General features: G+C 39.8%; 1 protein-coding gene across 6 annotated transcripts in view; it reads right to left on the reverse strand.

Annotated features, from left to right (window-relative positions):
• Positions 1–25631, reverse strand: part of NUP155 (nucleoporin 155) — a 228102-nt gene that overhangs the window by 76531 nt on the left and 125940 nt on the right. For all 6 annotated transcript variants that reach the window (XR_016260091.1, XR_016260090.1, XR_016260092.1 and 3 more), the window contains exons 4-7: positions 6729–6991; positions 4927–6613; positions 3983–4195; positions 3322–3569 (exon numbers count right to left, since the gene is read on the reverse strand). Coding sequence is in view for 2 of the 6 variants with exons in the window: in XM_089429643.1 (XP_089285769.1) it covers positions 3322–3569; positions 3983–4195; positions 4927–6613; positions 6729–6991 (2411 nt within the window). In the remaining 4 variants the exon portion in view is untranslated. The remainder of the gene's footprint in view (positions 1–3321; positions 3570–3982; positions 4196–4926; positions 6614–6728; positions 6992–25631) is intronic.

Raw genomic sequence — 25631 nt, forward strand, 5'->3', positions numbered from 1 at the left:
TGATCTACAGGGCTATGGGGAGTCCTTCTGGTTGCAGCAAGATATTAGGGTTTAGTAGCGTCCTACAGGTTGTGTTTGTGAATTAGGGGGTTGACACATCCCTCAATTGTAGCTGAAATCTTGATGTACTTAATAGTTCTTTTAAAGAGAGAAGAAAATTACTAGAGAAGCGTTTGGTGGTTTTTGACCCAGAGGGGGTTTTCCACCTAAAATATTTGTGTCCATTGTTTTATCTTTCTGCATTGTTGTATGTTGTCTACTGTGGATTATTATCTGAAGAAAACAATAATAATAACTGAGATTAACTAATGCTCTGAAAAAGGTTAAAAAGTGCTAATTAATAAGAAATACTAATGCAACCCCCTCTCAGTGTTTCCAACAGCAACACCCAATTTTCGGATTTTCTGCCCTAGCTGACCCGACATTTACACAATGTTGCCCCAACATTGGAAAATTTGGGTTTTAGTATTTACCCTTTTATCAAGACTATAGCCTACATGCTTGGATAGGCTATCTCGTCCTCCATTAGCCAATCAATTAAGAGAGGACATTACAAGCACCTTTGAACTAGTCTCAATGAGATCAGGTGGACTCCCAGAGGAAGACGTTGAGGAGTAACTGGAGGTCTCACCATCATGCTCATTGGTGCATTATGGGACTTCGCATGTCGTTTGTTGCACCGATATCGCAGATCAACAATGAATTATGAGGTAATTGGACTAGTCATATCTGAGTGGGCCATGGCGTGCAAGAGTTGAGATTTGTTGGAAATCTCTCTAATGAAGAGTCCTAAGCATCTTTGGTCCTGGTATCGGAAGAAAGTAGAGAGGGAGACCCTTAAGTCCTTACAAAAACAATGATAGCACCCTTGGATCTCATAGTATAGGTCCTAGGGGGCACCAAAAGATGAGGTGCATTTCCATTTTTGGCTCCTAAAGGTGGCACACCTGGAAGATCCTATCAGATTGTGGTATATGGTGATCTGCCTTTATCCGAAGTCAATGGGGGCTGACACAGAGCTATCCCAAAAGTATCCTGAGTGAATGCATCCAATGTTTGTGCGTATATGGAGGGTGGACGAAGATGCCATCTCGCAACTCCAAAAAGTGCTCTAGGTAGAAGGACATCTTCGAGCCCAAGCCTATCGTGGGGAGGTCCAAGTGGCCTGAATGTATGATCTGTAGATATCTATCTAGTTGTTAAGATATGGCATGGCGCATCAAGGGAGAATGTAAACATGGAAAGGCACTCTGGAGAGAGGGTGATCAACTGAAGAAGCTAAGAAACCTCTGAGAACCAACCTTGCATCGAGCCTGAAGAAGGATCTAGAGCACAAGCCTTTGAGTGGACTCTATGGAGGAAAGAAACTGGACTCTATGGAGGAAAGAAACCAAGTAATCCACTAAATTTTCAATTATCATCAAGTGTCATTAGATTCTCCAATAATGCAAATGAACAATGTCACAGCGTTCCAACAATGCAAAAACAAATCCAGTACAACCGTCGCAGTTCTACTGAGATCATATATGGAGAATTGAACTATTATTGACAAATTAATGAGCAAGGAGATCATTTCAAATTCAACCATTTCATTGGAATTTATGGTGCTGAAGGAAAGACAAGACCAAGGTTACTTGGGAGCGGGGAGCGCGAGCGTGAGCGGAAGCAGGAGCGACATTTTCAAAAGCTCCCGGTTCGGAGCGAATTTTTATATAATATATATTTTTATATATTTTGACACATATATGTCAACAAAAGCATGTAGAATGATGAATTAGATATAAAAAAACATAAAATCATGGATTGAACCATATAACATCAATCATCTATAAGTTACATGGATTGAACCATATAACATCAATCATCTAGAAGTTATATGCATTGAACCATATAACATCAATCATCTAGAGACTAGAAGTTATATTGAACCATATGGATTGAAACATATTGAGTTTCATGATTCATCAATCTTAAAATTTCAAGCTTTCAAAATTCAATGTATAACATTTATCATCATTGGTCACTAAAGTTGTAACTTGTAACCATTACCAAGTAACCAAACGATAACAAAGAATATCTAACATGAAATGAAATGTTTCAACTTTCAACTTTCACGAAGCATCATATTCATAATTCATTACCAATGAGTTATAAATGCCAACTTCAAACTTCAAACTTAAATTGTCATATATTGTTTACAAAAATTACCATAATAAATACGAAAGATTCAATAGCTATAAAAAGTACTAGAAACTAGAAAAGACAAGTAAATCTATTATCTACTGCTTGACCCTCTTCCCATGAGAAATTTCTAATTTCTTGTCTCGTGCTTTATTGAGAGTCTCCTCCTGCATAGTCGAACGACCTTGGTTCTCTTGATCATTGGGAGTCTCCCCCGCAAAGAGGGCTTCGTGCTCTTGATTAAATACAAATTCCATACCCTAGTACATGACAAAATCCAATGGAAACATTGTAATCCCTCACAATCCTGAAAAAATGACAAAGTCTGTTGGATTTTGAGTGAGATCTAAGTTTCTACTTTCTCCATATGAAATCCAATGAGGTCGAAACCACTCTCAAATATCCTGAGTCATTTCATCATTTTACTTTAAGAATTTAACATTACCATGAACTGCATATAAACACTAGGGCCATAGGCTTGAACATTAGGTTACCCCACTCAAAAAAAATTGTTTCCAATCTTCAATTGCTCCTTCTATCACTCCTTAATAAGCAGGGAGCGAAAAAGAAAATTAGGGAGCGAATTTCTGGAACGCACTCTGGGAGCAGATTCGACAGGGGGGTCTGCTCCCCCGCAACCATGGGCAGGACAATAGGGAAAATGCCTTTGATAGGTAACAAATGCTGAGATATGTAATTGTTTAACTTCAGGTACATACAACTTAGAGATTTTGTCAGGGAAAGGGTTGTCACTAATTCAATAACTGGAAATATTGAAAATTAATACCAATACAAAATCAGGGAAGAAAAAATGATGCATGACCAGATTACAGGTTTCAGTTTAAAATTAAATATGAAAACAACAGAGAGTATTATGCACAATAGAGCTCAAAATTCACTGTAGATATTTTTCAGCAAGTTTAATAACATTCAAGGGTCCATGTCAACTCATGAATATAAGCATCAAAATATCTTCTCCCAATCTTCCATACAGGAAAATATAAGCAATTGTCAGTAACATGCAAGATTTTTTATCACATTCCATTAGAAAAAAGTATAAAAAAACGTTGTGACAAGATTCAAAAGCACAGTATCACAACAGCGCAGTTTTGTGAGAAACCATAGCAGATAAAGACCGACCTTAATTCTTCAAATCGCTGGCATACAGTCAGCAGGTCAGCAGTTTCAGGAACTTTAACCAAGAGGTCCAGAGCTTCTTTTGCCAACTTTTCTTTCTCCTCAGAATCCATAGTAACAACAGCTCTTTCCAGGCACTCAACGGCTTGAAAAAATCTGTAATCCGATTCGTTGTAGTAGCTTGGGCATCCTTCCCGCAATTTGACACTGATGTCATCCACAGTGCCTCTACCATCCGGCCCTATATAGTACTGCAGAAAATTCATCACCAATTTAAATCCATAAATTTATCAAAATGAGAGTCTAATTGACACAAGGAAATTGGATAGTAAGACAATAAAACCGGAATTTACAGTGTTCCAGTCAAACTGGCATGCAGCACATAATCAGTGAACCAAAGACAGTTCTGTTTGGATAGCAGCCAATATTAAACAAACCAGAAAACTGAAATACAAAAGCACCCTCCATAATTCATCCCACATATTGAAGATCGGTAAGAAAGCAGCCATTGTTGAAAGTGTTCACAGTGAAGACAATTCGTATGCTAAATTATCAGGATAAAAGGAGGTGCATGCATTTATAATCAATACGTAAAATTAGTCCGATAAAATTGAAGAAAGCAAAATTACAAAACCAAGAAACACTTTGAAACAGCATAATTTACCTCCATCAGTGCAGCAACCAGCCTGGTGGCAATCTGGTCACCCTCATCTGAACAGACAAACTGATGAAACGTCAATTGAGCCAGCTTCCGTCGCAAGTTACTATCCAAGCTCTGAGCTAGTCGAGCCACATGGTGTTGAGAAAGAAGTTGCAGAAGTAAAAGTGCCTCGCCAGACCTCCTGAGCAAGCGCCTGATGCACTCAATTCCTCTAACCTGGAAGCAAAGTCCAACATAGTACGAAGCATGAAATTTCCATCAAAGTTTAATTTGAAGTTCTTAGAAGTGTGGAAGCAGTTGAGGATGCAGGCCTCAACTGTGCTTGGCGAGCAGCAGGTTTTCAAAATTTTAGGCTTCACAGATTCACCAAGGCCATGAATTTGAAAATTATAAACAGAAACAAAAGAAAAGTACACTATTGACAAAAATAAAAGGTGTAAGAAAAAATATATCGAATCAAAACAATTGACTACAAACTTCTTTTAGGGTCATGTTGTTTACACTGTACAGGTAATTCTAAATGTTTTTTTCCTTTTCTTCTAGTTCTTATTTTGTCTTCCTTTGAGTATCCATTAAGAGATTCCTCCAGACTGATCGTCTTCCTTAAAATCTAGTCATGAAACACGTCCTAAGAGTTATCCTATGGAGAGTAAGGCATACAACCTATGAACATATTTTGTTCAAGAGACACATCCTAAGAGGATCATTTAAAATCCAAATATGCAATACAGAGTTGACACATGAATTAGAAGGTAGCTGTAAAATATGTTTAATTTTAAAATAATTCCAATAAGATATTGAAAACTTGCTTCCACATTTTTCCACGCATTCAAATTTGTGTACAGCCAAAAAAGCCAGGCAGAATAAGTCAATGAATACATATTCACACAGTTAGAATTATATGTTAGAAAGACAGTCAAGAACCTAAAGGGAGTTGTTTTCAGCACCTCCATAGCAGCCAACTCTGCTGGATTGTAAGGTACCCTCTGTCTCTTGTTGGGGACTGTTGGGATACTTCCTTGATCCCCACCTCGGACAGGTGTATTAAATAAATTTCTTCCAGCACCCTGGTCCTTAATCCCAAAGCTTCCATTTGCACCATACAAAATTGAGCCAGCCATGTCTCCTAGACCAACAACACGACCATATAGCCCTCTTCTCTGGTTTCTCCTTGACCTTAAGAATTGTTCCAATGACCTGATTTTATTTTCAAGAATCTGCATAGTTTCAATAGGAAGCCTGCAAACAATAACTCCTTTGTCTATTTCCATATCATCACTGGACTCTCCCTTAACAACCATAACTGGAAGCTCCCACAAAGGCCAAAGCAGCCTTGATGCACACAAACAGAGACCCTCATGAGCACCAGAGAAAACCGGTTCAGCATCTTGAACCACTTGTCCCATGTTGAATCCTACTCCGGCAGTACTTATAGTATTAGTCAATGCGCTACCACCCTGCATTTGAGGCATGCCTACAACCCTTGGATCCTCAAATGCTTCAGCAGCCCTTTCCGCCACCGCATTTGACACTATGTTCTCTTCATCACATATAATTCGTGCAGCCAAAAGAAGGCACATTGCTGCAGCTTCTCCTGGTCCAAAACGTTGAAAGAAGTCCTCGAGTAAGGACCTTGGTGCATTGGAATCCAGCAACCTTTGCAATATATCTACAGGCCGATTAAATACAATTTCCATCAGACCCATTGTACCAAAAACAACAGCTCTCCTCCTGGGAAGAAGATGCTGTGTAGCTAAATCACCACGAGCCCATAATTTCTTGGCTCGTGTCATTTCACTTGACTCTCCAATGTATCCAGAGTCACATGGCTCAAGAACCGAAGCTTGAACAGCAGCCTCTCTCTCTGGCGATGGCAAGACATCGGAGATGGAAAGTGTTCTACCCTCAACTGACAAAGGAGAAACTGTTTCTTTTAATGGGCGGGGACCTCTACCTGTAGTTCCTACTCCAGCCAAGGCAAAGCTGCCAGATGTCATCAAAGGTACTGTCAAGTCCTTATTAACAATTAGCATCCTTGATGTGGTTGCAGGTGATGATTCAGAAAGCAATAGAAGACCACCAGAATAGTAAGCAGTTTCAACTTTCATCACCAAGCTGTCAGCTTGTGGACGGCCACTGATTGAAAGGCTCCCAAATGTAATACCACTGCCAAGTCCAATTGAAGGAGAAGGGCGTGTTGTTACTACTTTTAAAGCTGATGGTCTATTATGAATGGTGCTCAGTCCAGTCAATCCTCGAACAGGACCACCAGTACCAATGCTAGGAGTAGTAGTGAGGTACATCCGTCGGCCATCTGAAGCAACAGCAACAAGATGTAGCCATTTCGACTCAATTGTAGACACAGTTGCAATTGATACTATAGATGTCTTAGACAACCTAGAAGCAGCTCTGCCCCCTGTTGACCGACTGCCACCATAGCGTCCATCCCTCTGATCACTCAAATTTCTTTCTTCGGCAACTTTTTTAAGCGGGCCATTTCCATTTTTCCCAAGATCAAATACTTGAATCTTAGACTCCTGAGTCCGTGCATACAAAATATACCTCTCATTATCAATCACCAACTCTACAATTGGATCGACAGCTCCAAACTTCAGCACATTAGGCAGCACCCACCTGCTTTGACAGATACTTTTAATTTTCAAATCAAAGATACGACAATGCCTTCTAATGGAAAGAAATTATAAAAAAGATACAAATACAGTGATATACTATCCACTATTAAGAACACCTTGAAATCAGGTTGCTCAGCCCCCCTGTGAGGCAAACTTTACGACAACGTCTATGCCAGCCAGATCGTGTTGAGTACTGTAATTCATATATGTGGCTATCTCGCCCAGCAAGAAAGATGTGACCATTGTCTGTGCATGCCACACAAGTCATGGTTACACCATCGGATGGTATCGTATACTCGGGTAATGGTTGCAAAGACAGTTCCGCATACGGATCTATTCCATCACCACTACTACTGCAGCATACGCCCAGCAAAATCAACTGTTCAACCACACAAGCTTGGGTTAGCCACAATTTGCAGATGTTCAAGAGAACCGTAGACAGAGCAATGCATTTTTAGAAAAGCAATTTAAAGATTGAAAATACAAATGTATTCCATGTATGTGATAAAATCAATTTCGCTTGTGACTCATCAATCTTACTCATACTTCCCACCCAGAGACAATGGAAGATACAACCCTCCAATTAAACTTCTCTAGAAAACAAACCAATGCAAATCATTTTCTTGACATGTTTAAAGTTACAACATTATGAGCAAAATCAGAGGTTCAGCTATCCAGTATGTCCTTAAAGTGGTATAACATGTATTCCATATGTCCAAATGTAATACAATGCATTTCCACCTTGGGACAAAAGTAAGCATTACCTACCTACTAAAATTAGGAAATGTAGCAATTTACACAAGATTTGACCAAAAAGAAAAGAAACTAGAGTAGTGAGGCCCCTTCTTTGCTCCAATCATCGAGATCTATGTTGATAAAATGACTCCAAATATATTATCTTTGGCTACACCTAATCTTCACCTATACAACATATAAATCTCTATACTTCCATCCAGATGAAATACATCAAGCATGCCTATATCCTTTACAGAACAGCTATGAAGTAGATTTCTTAACAATTGAAGCATATGTGATATAGCCTTTGTAATACCAGTACGAACTAAAGAAACGTTACTAGAGGCATTTCCAACTAATTTACAACGTGAAAGAATTAATTTCAGTGTGACTATCAACAAAAATACCTTAGATGAAATTTAAACCCATATCGGGAAATGGAAGCGTTCAATTTTGTTAGCATATATATAAACAGGTTTCATTGTTTGCTCAGAAACTAGTAGTAAGCCCCATGGACCTTCAATCTACGGTAGTATGGCAAATTAGAAAATAACCGCTCATATAGCTCTAAGCTTGCTATAAGGTTATTGGATGTGAAAGATGGAAAGTTGTTGCCTTAAAGCCATGTTGTTGTGTTCCAAAAGGAACACAATGGAAATGTGATATTAAAACAAAGCCTCACTATTGTTCAATGAATATCTTGTTGAAAAAGGTACCAAGGAAGTGTTTCCTAATGTTTTTTGCCTAAGCCTAGGAAAACAAGTGAACCCACCTTTTTAGTGTGACTTTATGAGACCACCAAAGTCATGTAACATTTTAGTCACTTTATAAAGTCTAAAAGTACATTGTACTTTTTACAATATTAAAGTGACTATTTTTAAAGTGAATTTATAAGGCAAAATGTAAATGGTACAACAAGTTATTAAAGTGACTATCAATGCAGGGTGAGACATGAGGGGGCGTCAATGTGAGATTAGATCTCCACCCTTGATCAAGAGAAGATGAGATCTAATCTCAGCCCTTGATCTTAGGGATAGGTCTTCTCATCCTTATGAAGACTAAAAAGAAGTGTTCCTCAAGGACACGTCCCCCTCTTTTGGGGAAACTCCATGGGGACGTTTTTCTAGTGATGAAACACATCTCTCTTGTGGGGGGGGATGTAAGAGGGGTGCAAGGGAACGTTGGGGGGATGCCTACATGTACCCCCAATTTTTTCACTAATAACAATTTAAAAACATAAATAATTAAAAAATATATATATATATATATAAATATGCCTTCATGCAACAGATGGATGCAGAGGACCAGTCATTGGAGCATCAACACACTCCTTGATGCTTATTAGTTATTTGATCATGATGTTCATTTCTTTTAGATGCTTTTCATTGTTCTAGTTTTGAACTTTTGACTCTAGATATTGATGACTGAGTCCTTGACTCTTTTAGTATTTATTATTTAGTACTTTTTGAGAAATTTACTAGTATTTCACAGTTTTCAATGTTTACTTTTAGTTTAGTATTCTATGGCTATTTTAGACTTCAGCATAATGTCACTGTTGTATGATGAATTTACTTTTCAATATGCATTGTCTAATTTCAATTGTCAAATGAAGAATTTAACTTAGATGTACCTTGCATAATATTAATTCCCATCGCCAAATGATGAATTTAGATGGAACATCGCATAATGTCAAATGATGGATTCAATTTAGTAATTTACTTTTAGTTTTGCATTGATGATTGCATAAATGACAAATAATAATTCCTATTCATAATAGTCTAACACGAAATGATGATCATATTTAGATGTACATTTCATAATTATTAAGATTTACTATTTATTAATTTAGTTATTGACATATTGTTGGGGATTTTTTTATTTTTATATCTTAATTTTTTTTAATATTTTTTTATTTTATGACACTTGCGTCCCCCCGTTTTCCGAAATTTCCCTAAATTTTGGGGTTGCTTATATACGGCCCCTTGTCTATATCCCCACTCCCGCTTTTCCACGTCCCGGAAACTCAATGCAACATTGCTAAAAAGGAGGAAAAAGGTGAATCAGTGAAACAAGACTCTGTAATCAATCACAATTAATCACAACCCTGACTCGAATTGGCCTACAAATGATCAAAGTTAAATTTGAGCGAGTCAAACTTGCGTTGACCAAGTTTGACTCGTAAACGCGAGTTTGACTCATGAATCAAAAAATAATGGCGACTTTCGTGATTTCCAAAGCTTGACTCGTGCAACCACGATTTTTAGGTTAAACGGGTTGAAGTGTGGTGGTTTATTTCACAACGTGGTTTATTCCCTGCCCTGACTTATGTTAAACAAACATACATCGCATGTGGAGTCTAAAGTATGCGCCATTTCACATACATACACCGCCTAGAGTCTAGAGTTTACACCATAGACGTCATTCTCACTTCTCAGAAAAGACCGAGTTGCCACTGTCCAGAGAGATGTTCTCCGCCCACCTTAGCTAGTGGTCCGTACACAGTCCACTGTTAGCGGTGCACTCAACATCAAGCAAGGTTATCTTTATTTACAACTTGCATGCACAAATATGCTTTGAACATGACTTGAAAATTTGAATATACAATGTAATAAATCAAAGCACACTCTCCTTAGCTACATAACACATCTATAGATTTTTTTTTGCCAAATTCTTTCTGTTCAAGCAATCTACAACTCTTTCTAGTAGTCATTCTTGCTCTAAATAACTTTCTCATGCCATCCTTGTCAGCAAGCACAAATCGTCCTAACAGAGTCCAATTTTGATGATGAAAATGTGTCAATTTTGGTAAAATGAAGCAAGAATTCATGTCCAGATAAGCAGTGTGAACTGGGTGTTATGTGTACCCTTATGACTTCAAAAATAGCGAAGGAAAGTCAAGTTTCTAATTCCTTCATTCTTTGTGCCGCCCTTCTCGTATCTTGTGCTCTTAATCTCTCCCAATGCAAATCCAAACAATACTACAATGCTTTGTGTATTCAACAATGGAGCCTAAATGCATGCCTTTCAATAGCTCATTAAAGGTAATTCGTACAAAAACTACATATTTAGTTCTTAGCCTTACATTCACCAACATTCTATTTAATGAACAAGTGATGCACTGTTGAGTTTTCCACGACACTAGAGAATCTAGGTTTGAGTCTTACAATCTCTGACACAACCAACTCAAATGCCACAACAAGACTACTTTGCATAGCGGAATAAACACAACAGTAAATCAACTAGTGCACAATAGACAATTTTCAACCCAACTTCGTTATATTAATCAATCTTGAATACAACTGTCTAAGGCTCCCGACTAAGGATCATGGCCCTCATACAATCACTGATACAAGAATATAACTAGGGCTTGGTGTCAGTCCTTTGACAACCAATCTACCTTGAACAAGAAACAATTATCTTACTCATTGATATAGCCAGCCTTAGCTCGTTTCGGTCCACGTACCCTAAACACAATTGCTGGTCCTTATGCTTCCAATCTGCAGCTCCACCAATCTGCCTCTATTGATGATCACAAGTCCTTTAGGTCATTGAACATGGCTCCAAACAATCATGCCCTCTAGCTGCTCTTTTGTCCACCAAGAATCCAACACATAAGTACTTCTTGTAGTTGTTCACATCTCTGTTTGTGAACAGCGCTTTGGCTGCCCACTTCTACCTTCCTCTGCTTCTATATGAAGACAAGTCTAGGGCACGGAGGTTGCCCACTCTCCACTATAGAAGTCCTTCTCAAACAGTGAACTAGGGCTTGATTTCACTAGCCCTATTTGGCTGCCACTTTGCCACTTCAAGGGATCAAACACTAGGTCAATACCAGTGCCACTTCTAGCAAGCTTGAAGTCCTTCTCAAGTCTACACTTAGGGCTTCTCTTGGCACCTACTGTCAACGCTTCAATCTGCTCCTTAAGATGCCAACTCACAACCATCCAACCTAGACTCCAATCATGCACCCTTCCTCCTTGAAGACATCCTTTGTTTGCTCTCCAAAATGCTTCAGATCTGAGCAATATTTTTCTGAGGTACTCAACCCTCTCTAAGGCATCCTGAAGCAGCCTCAAACCGTCTGCAAACCCACTCCAACAAACCCTAATCTTGGTGCTTCTGCACTAGATGTATGTGGCCTAATCTTGGGAACCTAATAAGCTACTCGACCCTCCAAAACCACAGATTTGTACACCTGCAATACTTCAGAAATTCTCTGCCTTTTATATAGAGATATTACCCTTGTTTTGTGCCCAAAACTACCCTCAAAACTTCGGCATATTCTCCTACAAAACCTTTTCTCCTTCCCTTGCCTATGCCTGCCCAAACACAGCCCAAAACAATCACAAGAAAGCAAACAAATAACCATTCTCCTTCTCTCCTTCGTTAGGCCTCTTAGGGTTGTGGCTATCTCAAGATGCTCAGCCTCCTTGATTGTCTTCACATGTGAAAAGAATGCCTTGTTGGATTTGTTCAAAATGAGAACTAACCTCTCTTTATTTATATGTTTAATTGGCTAATGTCTAGCCCTTCCAAGAGAGGTCTCTTCAAGTCAAGGCCGACTTGATCTTTTTTACAATTAGCCCAACACAAAACATAAATAAATTATTTTCTTGCAATCTACAAGGTCTCTCTTGGTGTTCTTGGCCGCCCCTTGCTCCATTAAAGGTGCCCCATATGCTCCAAGTGCCAAAACATCAAATCAATGCCTGGTTTCACGCCCACAAGATTGGGTGAAAAACCCACCTCTTGGGTACTTAGCCCACAAATGACTTTTGTGGTGTCAATTCCTCCATGACCCTGTACCCTAGGGTTTGGAGTACATCCCAAGCTACCAATCCCAGCACGCACTAGATAATTGACTGCAATGAAAATAAGACTACAAAAAACACTATATGCAATACACCCTTTAATTCTAATTGCTTGTAACTACATAATAATTTTTCTTGGCTCTCATTGCTTATTCTGAGGATCTTGTTGACCACACTTCGTCAACAATCCAAGGAAGCAAAATGCAAAGACATGAAGAAATTTTTTCAAAATTCATATTCATTGGCCAGCACAGTGTTATCATTGTAAACCCAACTTTTGCAAGTTGTATTGTAAATGATGCTGGTATGGTCTTTTAATTATGTAACAACACCTAGGTAAGCCTCTGATTTTGGCAACAAATTTCATCCTAGAAAGTTTTTTAACCTCACCGAATTATGTGTGTTTTAAAACAAGGATAATCAGTAGAGTTTTTCTTCCAACTTAAAATCACAAAGCTAGGGTGGAATTCCTTGACAAGGTCTTAGGTGAGTCCCAATGTTACATCGGGTCCTTTGTAAAACTGTGTTTGGGAATAATTTAAGCACATTTGGCTAAATTATTTTATTACAAACACATTTTTTCTATACTAGATCATATTGTGTCACAAAGTTGGATAAATTATTGAGGATCTATATGTAAAGGTGTATTCCCCCTTTGAGGGTTGAATTAATTGTAATATCTTGATGTAAAAATATTCTAGTGCATGGTCCCTCATACTTAGACACCATGGCTAAACTATTTGAGGGTGGAAAAATAATTAATCCCCTCTAGTATCAATTAATTAATTTTTGTCGCAAAAATAAAATTAAATCCTAACCCAGAAAATTAATTAATTTTGAGTCAAAAAATAATTATAGAGAAATTAATTTATCTCCGAGTGGAAAATAATCAAAAATTCGTCAGTCAAAGAGAAGTCAATTTTTGGAGGTCCCCCACCAAGGGAAAAATGGATATTATAAAAAAACTTGTGTCGTTGCACCTTGGTGGTTAAGTTAAAGTCAATTTTTTGAGGAAATTAATCCAAAATATTAATTTTTGGATTTATTAAAACTGGGTTTTAAGAAAAAATCGAATTTTTTCTCAAAATTAAAAATTCGACGATGGAGATTAAAATATGACCAAACTATTTTGAATGGTCAAGATTATTTTAACGAGGATCAAGCCAACTAGCCACTACTTTCCACATGGAGGGGTTTCTCTATATAAAGAAATCATTTTGCTTCTATTGAAGATCTCTGGATGAGAAAAAATTTGTAGCGTTGATATTGATTTGCTACTCTGCTAGGAACATTTTGTATCATAATAGAAAGACATTGGGGTTGAATTCATGGTGTTTTTCTTCCACTAATCTGTGATATGTGTTAGCTATGTGTGATCCTATTTTGAACTGAATATTGATTAATAATTGTTATTTCATTTGTCGATGATAAGAACACTATTGATATATTCTATCTTAGGTGATCTGATTCACTATATGATCTAGCAATTTTCTTGAGAATATAATAGAGATTTACAGATATGCTAGCCCTTGAGCTCCAAGTTCACAGATTGCGGGGAACAGTTGACTATGTTTGCGCTCTCAGATTTCTCTATGGTATTTAATTTTGCAGGAGGGTTTGGCCAATATCAATTTTTCGAAAATATACTCTTCCATTGTTATTTATCAAAAAAATTATTTTTCCCAAAAAAATTATAATTTGTGAAATTGTATATTTGTACATTATTTGTAAATAATTTGTAGATTATTTCTAACTCATTTGTTTTGCAACACTTGGGGTTTTATTATTTTTTGGGGTTTTATTTTTTGTATATATATTTCGGGTTTGGGTATTTTTTGATTCATTTTTGTAGGTGGATTTCAAGCTGATCAAGAGATTTTGTTGGGGTTTTGAGGCAGATCTAAGCCTAGGAAGGAAAGATATAGCCTCCATTCATCGTCCAAGCCCAACGTCTAGCATTTTTTGCAGCAAATTTGTGGATATAACTGTGTTTGCAAGGTCTGGAACTCTTTTTAAGGCCTTGGGCCTAGCCGTCCTCCTCTTCCAGCCTAGTCGTGAGGCCTAATGGCCTCATAGGGCCCTCGGCCCCCTCTTTTCTCTTGGTCGCAATCCTTTTAGCACTGCCTGTGGGCCTAAAAAGGCCTTGACCCCCCTTTAGAGGACTTTTCCAACCCTCCCAGGGCCTCGACCCTCCTCCTCATCCCCTGTCGTGGCCTCTAGAAGGCCCTTGATGCATGACAGAAGCCCTCATGGAGTAATGTTGAAGGAAGTTGTTTGGGTATCGTGAAGAGTCTTAGAGACACCTTTTGTTGATGCTAAAGTTGTCATTGATGAATGAAGGGTTATTAGAGATTAATTGAGGAAATTGTTGAAGATATTGTTAGGGTTTATCACAGAAGATATTGGGAGCCTTGAAAAATCATTGAACCCACATTGAAGAACAAAGGCAAAGAGTTGGAGCCCAAGAGGATTGGAGTCCTCAAGAAGACTAGATTGGAGCCTGAACCAGTTGAAAGGGTTAGAGCCCTAGAGGATTGGAGTCCTCAAGAAGACCGAGTTGGTGCTTGGCAAAGTATAGGTTGGAGATTGGTTGATTTGAAGGTTGGAGTCTTCATCTAGGGTTGGAGCCCCGAATTCTTATTGTACTTGATTTGTTGTAAAGAGGATTGGAGTCCTCGTCAATTCTTGTTAATAAAATTAATTTTTACTGTACATTTTGTGTTGAAATTTTATTAAGTGTTCTTAACTGGCATAAAACTAACAGTTGTAAAAGAAATATTGATTCACCCCCCCCAATATTTCCAACAGATTGCCCATAGAGGAAGAAGCAAGTAGCAACTTCAGCAGATAAAGATGAGCTTTCCAGCAAAATGGATCAGGGGTTTGCATTAATAGTTTGCCTGACTAGCTCAACTTCACAAGGTGTCTGGTATATAGACAATGGAGCGTCATTCCACATGATAAGAGTTAGAGTACTTCTCCAATTATAAGGAGGACGACATCAAATTCCAGATTCAGATGGGGAACAAGTCCAAATGCAACCCAATTGTCAAAGGGATTGTTCTATTTTAGAGGAAGAATGGAAAACAGATACTTATCCATGACATGTTGCATGTGTCAATCTTGGGAATGAACTTGACCTTTCTGTCAATCCTTCAAGACAAAGGTTACAATTTTATCTTTAGAGGGGCGAAGCTAATATTGAAGCACAAGGATTGGAGGTCACCTATAGCAATTGGAGTGAGGAGTGGCCTGTTGGAGAAATTAATTGTTATTTATATCAAAGGGACTTCAACTAAGGATGAAATTGTCATAGGCTTGTAGAGGACATCAGGCCTTTTCCAACAAGCATTTACTTTCCTTCTAACTCTTAGTTGGAAAGAAGAATTTCCAAGATGAAGAACCATTTTTGTTCAAGCCTACATAAGTCGACCTACATGAGCACCCCAAGAGACATGACCATTCACAATAGGGTCAAACCACTATATATTAGCATGAAGCCTTCACCATTAAGGTATCCAACTCGACTAAGACGGAGTAGAGAGGCAATTAGGACTTGAGGTGAAGGAGAAGGCTCACACCTTGTGAACCTTAGGAGCTAAAGAAAACGAATTTTCCTATGAGTTATCTTGTGTATAATTTCGGACTTGATTCAGGGTATTCTCTGTGGAATTTCAGACTTATTCTTTGTGATTTTCGTGCACATTGGAGCGGACTATTTCCTCAGTTCTTTGGAGCAGGTCTTATGACATTTAGGAGCGAACAATTCTATGACATTTCATGACACCTTCAAGTAGAAATTATGAGCTATTCCATGGCACTTTGAAGCAAGTTCTTTGTGGTTTTTTGTAATTCCTTGGATCGTTTGAATAGACCAGCCCTTGTCAGCTTGAACATAACCTTTAATTTTGTGACAAGACTTAATTCGGCCCTACAGCAACCTCGGACTTGTGTCCTGGGGCAAGCTCAGCACTGAGGCATACCTTTGCAATTTCGGGTCTATGTCAAGTCTGAAATTTTGGCCTTGAACAGGACAGTACTCAAACCTCTCTTGGAGCAAACCAAAAACCTCTGTTTGGACAAGACCTTAAGCATTGGAGCAGTGATATTCAAGCCTTATTATGATCAGAAATTTGTCCCTTGTGGAGACAATTTCGGCATTCATTTACAGAACTACCTGTGGGCATCTTGAACATGTGACCTGTGAATCGTGATAGCTCAAACCTATGGCTTGAAGATAATTCAAACCTATGGCTCATGTGATAATTCAGACCTAGGACATGTGAGAATTTGGAATCTATTTAACCTATGATAATTTTGACTTGTGGAAATTCTAAACTAGACCTCTATAATTTTCGCTCTAAGTTGCAGACTTAACCATAATCTTGAAGCAACATTTGTGTATCACTTGGGGTAGACTTTTGAAGGCACTATTAAAGCAATATCTTTACATTGGGATTGGCTCTTTGAAGCTAAGTTGAGACATACTTTGAAAGCATCTTTCAAGCTTTTCTAAAAACATCTTTGGAACATCCTGTTGAAGTTTTTGTTGGGAGTTGAATTTAACCTTCTCTTGGACAGTACTTGGGCTATTGTAGCAGACTTGCTAAAGTAGCCTTATTGAAGCTTTGCTAAAGCAAACCTAAAACCTTTGTTGAAGACCTTGTTGGAACCTATTGAGGTAAGTCTTGAAGTTATTGTTTTTTAGCAAGTTTTTGGAGCTTGGATTGTTGAAGAGGGTTGGAGTCCTCAAGTTGACCAAGTTGGAGCTTGGAAGTTGTTGAGAGGATTGGAGCCCTCATCTTGACCAAGTGGGAGCTTGGATCTGTTCGAAATTGGAGCCTTGAAAAATTCAAAGATATATTGTATGGGTTAGAACTTGAATTTGTTGAGAGGATTGGAGTCCTCAAGTAGACCAATTGGAGATTGGATTTGTTGTACAAGCTAGAGCCTGGCTTGTATTTGAAGATTGGAATATTCATCTAGGGTTGGATCCCTGAAGGAGTTATAGTTTTTATTGTACCAATTGGAACTTGAGTTTTTATCAAAGGATTGGAGTCCTCATAATTTTTACTAATAAAATTATTCTTTTATTGTACATCTTGTGTTCTAGTTTAATTAATGATCTTAATTGGCATAATTTAACAATTGAAAATAAATAATGATTCACCCCCCCTCTCAGTTTTTTCAAAACAATCGATTGTATAGGTTGTCGATGGACACTCCTAAGGCACTAGTTAGCAACAGCAATCCGAGAGACCACTGTTGATTTCTGGTAGCATCGGATTTGCTCTAAGTCTCAATATTTGCAGGGAGGCTTAAACACATGCATTCTCCAATACCCAGAAATCGTTTTGGGAAATTCCACCAAGAGACAATTTTATTAAAATAATTAATTATTTTCAATGGAGGCCTAAGTCTAAACTTAGGGAATTAAAATAATTAAAGGGTATTAATCTAAATTGTGGGTGAAACTTCTAGAAGAAGACGAAGATGGAGTCCAAATGATCTGGGCCATTGATTAGGATCTAATCTGGGTCATTGGTTCTCAACTGGAGGATCATAAGAAGGACATTGATGGGCACTTGGAGAACTCATCGAGTGAAGATCAGAAGATCAAATTTCTGAAGCAAAGCAACTGTCGGAGAGAAATTCTAAGTGATCTTTTCCAGTGAGGGGCAGGGATGGCTCTGGTTGGAGATTTCTCCTAACCCGAGAATACTCAGCAAAGAAGGCAGAGAGAGATCCAGCAGAGGCAGCGCAAAGACATAGAGGATGACGCAAGGCCATGCAGAGGCAGCACAAAAGCCCAGAGGGAATCCTTAAATTTGTTGGAGAATCAGATTTCAGAGCCATAAGTCTGGGTGTGAGACCGGGAGGGCAGAATTCGAAGTCTCAGAAGCAAATCAATCAGCCGGGAGGAGTGACGCAAACCCAAGTAGTTGTGACGCAAGGCCTACGCAATGATTACGTAGAGACTACGCAAAGGCAACCAGGGGTTGGCCATTCAGTGGCTGGATCAGTGAGGATTTCCACTAATAGCGTGAGGTAATCTCACTCATCTCTCTGTCAGTAATATTCTTTGTACTGGATAGCCAGCAGGGCATCCAGAGATTATATTCAGAACTACTGCATAATAATAAAACCCTTAATTGTTGAACCAATTTTCCCGCATTGGATTTTTCTAGGGACATTTGTCCAAAAATAACTATGTAGATGTGTTGTGTATTTCTTTCTTGTTCAGTTTCTTGTTTCTGCATTTTATTTAAATGGTGAAGAATGGTGAAGGTTGCAATGGATTAGTTTTCATGTTTAGGTAGGAAACAGTAAATAATTTTGTTCAGTCATTAACAAATAAAAGAAACATAATCAGTTGCTACAATAGAAATTTGGGGCTTCCAAACTTTCATAACCAGGGAGAGCTATGGCATAGGAGGATGGGCCATATTCATCATGGAGCACTTAGATTGCTCATGAAACAGTGACAAGTGTTCCAAAAGTGAGCACAGAGCACGACGATGTTTGCAGACCATGTGTTCTGGGGAAGTTTGCGAAAGCAACTTTTCCAAGGAGCACCAACAAATCACAAGGCATACTTGACCTTATGCATTCAGATATATGTGGACCGATGTCTACGAAGTCTCTCAGGGGGTACGAGTACTTTGCTACTTGTATCAACAATTTCTCCAGGAAGACCTAGATCTACTTCTTGAACACCAAGGATGAGGTCTTCAGTGGCTTTCAGGAGTTTAAGGCTCTAGTGATGAATGTGACAGGTAAGAAGATTTGGACGCTTCGGTCAGACAATGGAGGTGAGTACACCAGGAAAGAATTCCAAGAGTTTTGTACTAGGGCAAGAATCAAAAGAGAGTGGATAGTTCCTTACGACCTGCAGCAGAATGGGGTTGCTAAGAGAAAGAACCAATCTATTTCGGGGGCAACAAGAGCGATGTTGTATGACCAAGATCTCCCAGTACAACATAGGCATGTAGTACAACAGTTTATATTCAGAACAAAGTACCACATAGAGTGCTTGGCAAGATGACACCCGAGGAGGCATTCACAAGGAAGAAGCAAGATGTCAATCACTTTAAGATATTTGACGGTCTAACATACTGTCACATTTTAGGGGAGACACATTTGAAGTTAGATCAAACTGCAAGTGAGGTTACTTTGTTGGCTACAACGAAACCTCAAAGGCATACAAGATCTTCATCCCAAGGGCCAGGGCAATTATAGTCAAGCAGGATGTCAAGTTCATGAAGGGCAAGGCGTACAGAAGGTCCAAAGAGTTGCCAGTAGCTGAAGATTAGAGTGAGTAGCCAATAAAATCTCCTAGAGTTTGTGAAAATTCCTAAGCCGGAATCCCTACTACAGCAAACTGATGTTACTTCTCCTACTCGATTAAATCATGCAAGTTATTTATTGTGTTCTACGGTAAATATCGAAGCAAATACTTCCGCAGCCTTCACTGAATTTACATATATGTGGAAACAAAACACTGAGCAAGAAAGAAAAATACAACACATAGGGCACAGTTATTTTTCGACAAATAGTCTCCGGAAAAACCCAATGTGGCAAAACCGGTGCAACAGCTCCAAGGGTTTATTATTATGCAGGAGAAATTCTGAGTACAATTCTAGGATGCTCAACTAGCAATCCGATAGAGATAGAATATTGAACAGAAGACTGGTGAAACGATCTCACCCTGTCTCTGGAGAATCAGTGACTGATCCTGTTGCTCTGGAGGCTCTGCGTCACCCTCTGCGTGGCCTCTGCGCAAAACTACGTCACCCTGGGCTGCTTCTATGTCACCCCTCCTAGGTATTATGTTGCCTCTCCTCTGGATCCTCTACTGGCTGAAAAATCAACTTTTCTACCTCCCAGACTCACACCCTGGGTTCTAGCGACTGAACTTTGACTTCCCTCAGCAGGAACTCGACTTCCCCTCACTGACTGCGCTGCCTCTGTGTCAGCCTTCCTCTTGACATCTTTTCGTTCTCTCTACCTGGTACTCACCAGAAATTCCTTCTCCTGGATTCTCACTACCCCTCTGCTGCAAGATCTCCTCAATTGATTTTCCTCCTGAGAACTTCTCACTTCAAAAAATAGATTTTCTCAATCTCTCTGAGTATTTTCCAAATGACCCTCAAGCCCCTTCTTATATCTTCCTGTTGGACAACCAACAGCCTAGATTAAAACATAATTAAAGGCTCAAATCTATTTGACTTGATCCATGGCTTTTTCTAGAAGTTTCAACCTTAATTAGATTAATACCCATTAATATTTTAATTTTCCTAAGTTTAGACTTAGGAACCCCATTAAAAATATTAATTATTTTAACAAAATCACTTTTGGGTGGAATTTCCCAAAACGCTTACTAGGTTCTTTGGAATACCTGTGCCTAAGCCTCCAAATTTGAGGCTTAAAGCACATCTGATGCTACCCCAAATCAACACTCTCTCTTAGCGAAGAATGTGCTCTAACAATATACTACCTCTCTACATACTGCTCTGACTCTGAAGCATCATCTCTACGTTGTCGATGTTTGACGTACTCTCCATCAACCAATGCGTTGTTGCTGCTATTGTATTGTTGCCTTTGACACTACCACTGCCAATGCTACATCTGTACTACAGCTCCCTCTACATCAATGTTGTTGCTGGTCTTGCCACCCAACACTACAACTCTCTCTCAAATGTTGCATCTACTATGCTGCTAGCACTGCCACTATTAACATTGCATCCATACTGCAACTCAATTGTTGAGATAAGCAACTGAAAACACCCAAAACTAGATAAGTATCCAGTGGATACTCCTCGGTTCTGAAATCATGATTGTTGCTAATCCCATTCTGCCTCTGAAGCCACTGCATTGCTGACGCTCTGCACTGTGCCTCCTCGCACTACTTCTGTCGAATCAACAATCCACGGCACCAACTGAAACTCCACCATCCCACTACTCCTGATCATGGGCTCCCGTAGCAAGGTGATGATCCAAGAGGTGGGTTCCTCAAGGATCATGCCCATCTACATTCCTCCCGACTATAACTCTATATCAGCCAACCTCCCTCTTGGATGTATTTCAGCTGTCATGGCGAACTCCTCCTCGTCGATCTTTATAGCTGCAACCTTAAGATCATGCTTCTCATCCTTATGCTTTTATTTCAAAGGACACTAGGATGCATAGTAGCCCATCTCGCCACATCTAAAGCACTTCACGTTGGAGACGTCCTTCTTACGTCTTTGTTGCCCCTGTTGTCCCTTTGATGCAAGGGTTGTGTTATCCTCCTCCTCTGCTTTGGGCTTCGACCCACGGTTGCTGCTCCTCCCATCAAGTTTGACCTTGAGCAGATCTCTCCTCAGCTCTTCTTGTTTCAGAGCTACCCACATCTTGTCCCAATTTGGCAATGTTGCCCTACCTAGGATACTCTGGACAAAGATCTGCCAGTCATTTGAAATGGAGTTTAGAGCCAATCTCACTAACTCCGAGTCTTGAGGTGTATATCCTACAACTGGCATCTCATCATGGGTCTCCTTCAGTTTCATAAGTACATCTTCCTCTGCTCCAAAGTTCCCTGATACAATGTGGCCAAGCCATCCCACATCTCCTTAGCGGTCCCTTTGCTAGCAACGTGGCACACCACGTGATCCTTGACTCCATCCAGGATCATCCTCTTCGCCTTAGCCATCTCAGCCTTGTACTTTTTCAGCGGATCTACATTCGCAAGTTCAGCCACCATGTTATCAACGTACATCTTGAGGGCATGCTCATCTAGCAGGAAGGTCATCCTAGCCTTCCAGATGGCATAGTTGGAAGCCCTATCCAACTTGTCCTAATCCCTCAAGCCATTGGTTGCCATCTCCTCCGAAAATTATCGAACTGCTCCCTCTTTCTCCCTATTGCATAGCTCCTGGGCTGACTTACGCACTCCCTGATGGAGCTGGTAAGTGTTGATTTGGGGTAGCATGGGATGTGCTCTAGCCACGAAAATTGGTGGAGATGCTAAAGCACATGATATCTCCAAGACCCAGAAATGGTTTGAGCGGAATCTAAACAGTTTGGAAGATATTAAAATAATTAATATTTTTAATGGAGTTCCTAACGTATAAACTTAGGGAAAATAAAATATTAATGTGAATTAATATGAAACTGAGTTAGAACGGTCCAAAAGTCATGGATCAAGCCAGATCTAATCTTAGCCATTGATTAGGGACTTAATCTCGGTCGTTGATGGACCAACGAGAAAAGTATAAGAAGAGGCTTGAGGGTCAGTTGGAGAGCACATTGAGGGAGACCATTCAGTTCGATTTCTGGAACAGGGTTAGCTGAGAAATTCGAATTAGTGGTCTGGAGAGTAGCAGGAGGCAGTAAGTACGAAGCAGAGAGTCAGGATCAGCAACCGAAGACCAGTGCAGAGTAAGGAGAGGCAGACGCAGGGCCTTTCAGGCAAACGCTGAGGCAGCAGGAGACTGCGCAGTCACTAGAGGGCTTGTGTGGGTGATGCAGAGAGGCCCAGGGCTGACACTGAGTGTCTAGGAGCTACGCAGAGGTCAGCCAGGCTAACGCTGGGACTGGGAGAAGTGCTGGAGAATTTTTCTCTTTGTTGGGTAAGCCAGTTTGGCACCTGGTTGTACTGAAGAATTCTTGAATAATAAAATCCTCCCTTGCTGCACCGGTTTTCCCACATTGGGTTTTTCCGGGCACTGTTGTCCAAAATATCTTTGTCGATGTGTTGATTCTTGTGGATGTGTTTGTTTCTGTATTATGGTGTGATATCTGCAGCAAAATTTATTTTAATGTTTATTGAAGGAATTTCATAAATAACTTATTGAAAATAAGTATGCAAAGTAAATCAAATGTTGCAATGACAGAATTTTCACATGGTATCAGAGGGAGTAATCAGAGACAGGAAGGGAAAATCAATTATGGGTCGTGGATCGAGACCATGATGCAGAGGCATCCACGTCAGGGGACTTGCACAGATTTTCAGAAAAATGCACAAGAGATTTCGATTTCTCCATGTTGGCTTCCAGGATAGAAGAAGAAGTGGCTTGTATGACTAGTTCTGCATCATCAGAAGTATGGTATATAGACAGTGGAGCCTCTAGGCATATGATGGGAATCATGGAATGCTTCATAGAGTATCGAGAAGAGAAGATGAACTTTCAGATCACCATGGGGAACAAGGCAAAGTGTACTCTAGTAGGGAAGGGTACCATAGTTTTTCAAACAGAGTCGGGAGAACGACTCTGCGCTACAAATGTGTTGCATATACCAAGATTGGGGATGAACTTACTTTCCGTGTCGCAACTTCAAGGCAAGGGCTATGACGTCTACTTCATCAAGGAGAAGGTATATGTCAAACACCCGAGCTGGAAAAAGAAAGTGCATATCGGGATCAAAAGTAACAGGTTGTATAGATTACAACTAGAATCACCAATGGCACTAATAGGCAGTGATGGAGACAAGGACTTGAACGAACTATGGCACAGAAGAATGGGACATTTGCACAATGGGGCTCTGAGAATTCTCAGGAGCACTGTAACAAGAATTCTGGATCTTAGTACGGAACGAGATGATGTATACAGAGGATGTGCTCTAGGAAAGCATGCCAAGGCAACATTTCCTAGGAGTAAACACAGGGCCAAGAGTGTACTAGGATTTATACTCAGATATCTGCGGACCTATGTCCACCAAAGCTCTTAGTGGTGTCGAGTATTTCCTTACCTTCATTGATGACCACTCAAGGAAATCTTGGATTTATTTTCTGAAAACCAAGGACGAGGTTTTCTATTGATTCAAAGAGTTCAAGGCTCTAATGGAGAATCTGACTAGGAAGAAAATAAAATTTTTGCGCTTAGATAATGGAGGAGAGTATGTCGATAAGGACTTCATTGATTTTTGCGCTAAGGAGGGCATCAGAAGAGAGTGGACAGCTCCGTACAATCCAAAGCAAAATGGAATAGCAGAAAGGAAGAACAGGGCTATTGTAGAAGCAGCTAGGGCCACGATGTATGATCAGGATATGCCAAAATTCCTGTGGGCAGAAACATGCAACATAGCAGTCTATGTTCAAAACAGGACTCCTCATCGGGCGTTGCGCAAGATTACTCCAGAGAAAGTTTTCACAGGGAAAACACCTGAAGTCAGTCATTTCAGGATATTTGGGAGTTTAGCATATTGCCACATACCCGAGGAAAATAGGAAAAAGCTGGATCAAACTACGAAAAAGGGATATCTAGTGGGATATAGTGAGAATGCTAAGGCATACAGAATCTATCTTCCAGGGAGCAGGAAGGTAGTGGTTCGATGAGATGTAAAGTTCATGGAGGACAGGGCTTTCAGAAAATCTCGTGAGATGCCTTCCGAGGAGCAGTCAAAAGAAGAGTCGTTGGTTAAACCTCTTCAACCAACAGAAGTAAAGAATTCTTCCTCGGATCAGGAAGATTCACAGGATGAGGAGGAGCTAATAGCAGCACCTGCTAGCAAAGGAAGAACTAGCAGGGAACTTCATCAAATTCTGCGAGATGCAAAGGACTTCATTGGTGCACCAAGAAACAATAAGAGGGAGCCAAAACAGGCAGATAAATATCAGGCATTAGTAACTTAGGATGGGGAGCCTGCCAATTTCCAGGAGGCAGCTCAACATCAAGTTTGGCTAGATGCGATGGTAGAGGAGTACAACTCCATAATGGTGAACAACGTCTGGGAGGTAGTGCCAAGGCCTCAAGACAGATCAGTAGTAGGTTCGAGATGGATCTACAAGATCAAATACACTACAGACGGCAGTATTGAGAAATACAAGGCTAGGTTTCTGGCTAAGGGGTATGCTCAAAAGGAAGGAATTGATTACGAGGAGACCTTCGCCCCGATAGCCACGCATACATCTATTAGGACCGTGATATCTCTTGCAGCTCAGATGGGGTGGGAGATTCATCAAATGGATGTCAAAACGGATTTTCTGAACAGGGTAATAGAAGATGTTAATTTTAGGTATGTTCTATGCTTAGAGCAATTTATTTCAATTTCATGGTTAGCTCAATATCTTTTCCAGATTAGCAATCACATCAGCGTTAAAGTAAACTGCAAATAGAACATAAACATAAATCGCAGAAGGCAAGCTAAGACAAGAGGACACAAGATGTGGTGATAGCCAGGGAACCCTTGATCAATTCTTCTTATATGTTCTTCAATAATTCAGCAGAGAGAGAGAGAAATAGTACATATACAACAGAAGTCAACACGTTGACTTATCTAAATAAGAGCATAGATCATCTCTAAGTAGATGATCCATGAGGTAGCTGAACTCAGTTGAAGACATGTTGCTTCAACTGATTCTCCAAGGTGACTCCTTCACCTATCATTGTGCTGCATCTCGTCATCATGTTGCACCTCACCGTGTTGCACCCATCATCATGATGCTAGACCTCATGACCATGTTGTACACATCATACTGTTGCACCTTATGCT

This window comes from Pinus tabuliformis, chromosome 6 (assembly GCF_031772625.1).
Source record: "Pinus tabuliformis cultivar Carrire ecotype Pingquan chromosome 6, CPIR1, whole genome shotgun sequence".
In the NCBI taxonomy this organism is placed as follows: domain Eukaryota; kingdom Viridiplantae; phylum Streptophyta; class Pinopsida; order Pinales; family Pinaceae; genus Pinus; species Pinus tabuliformis.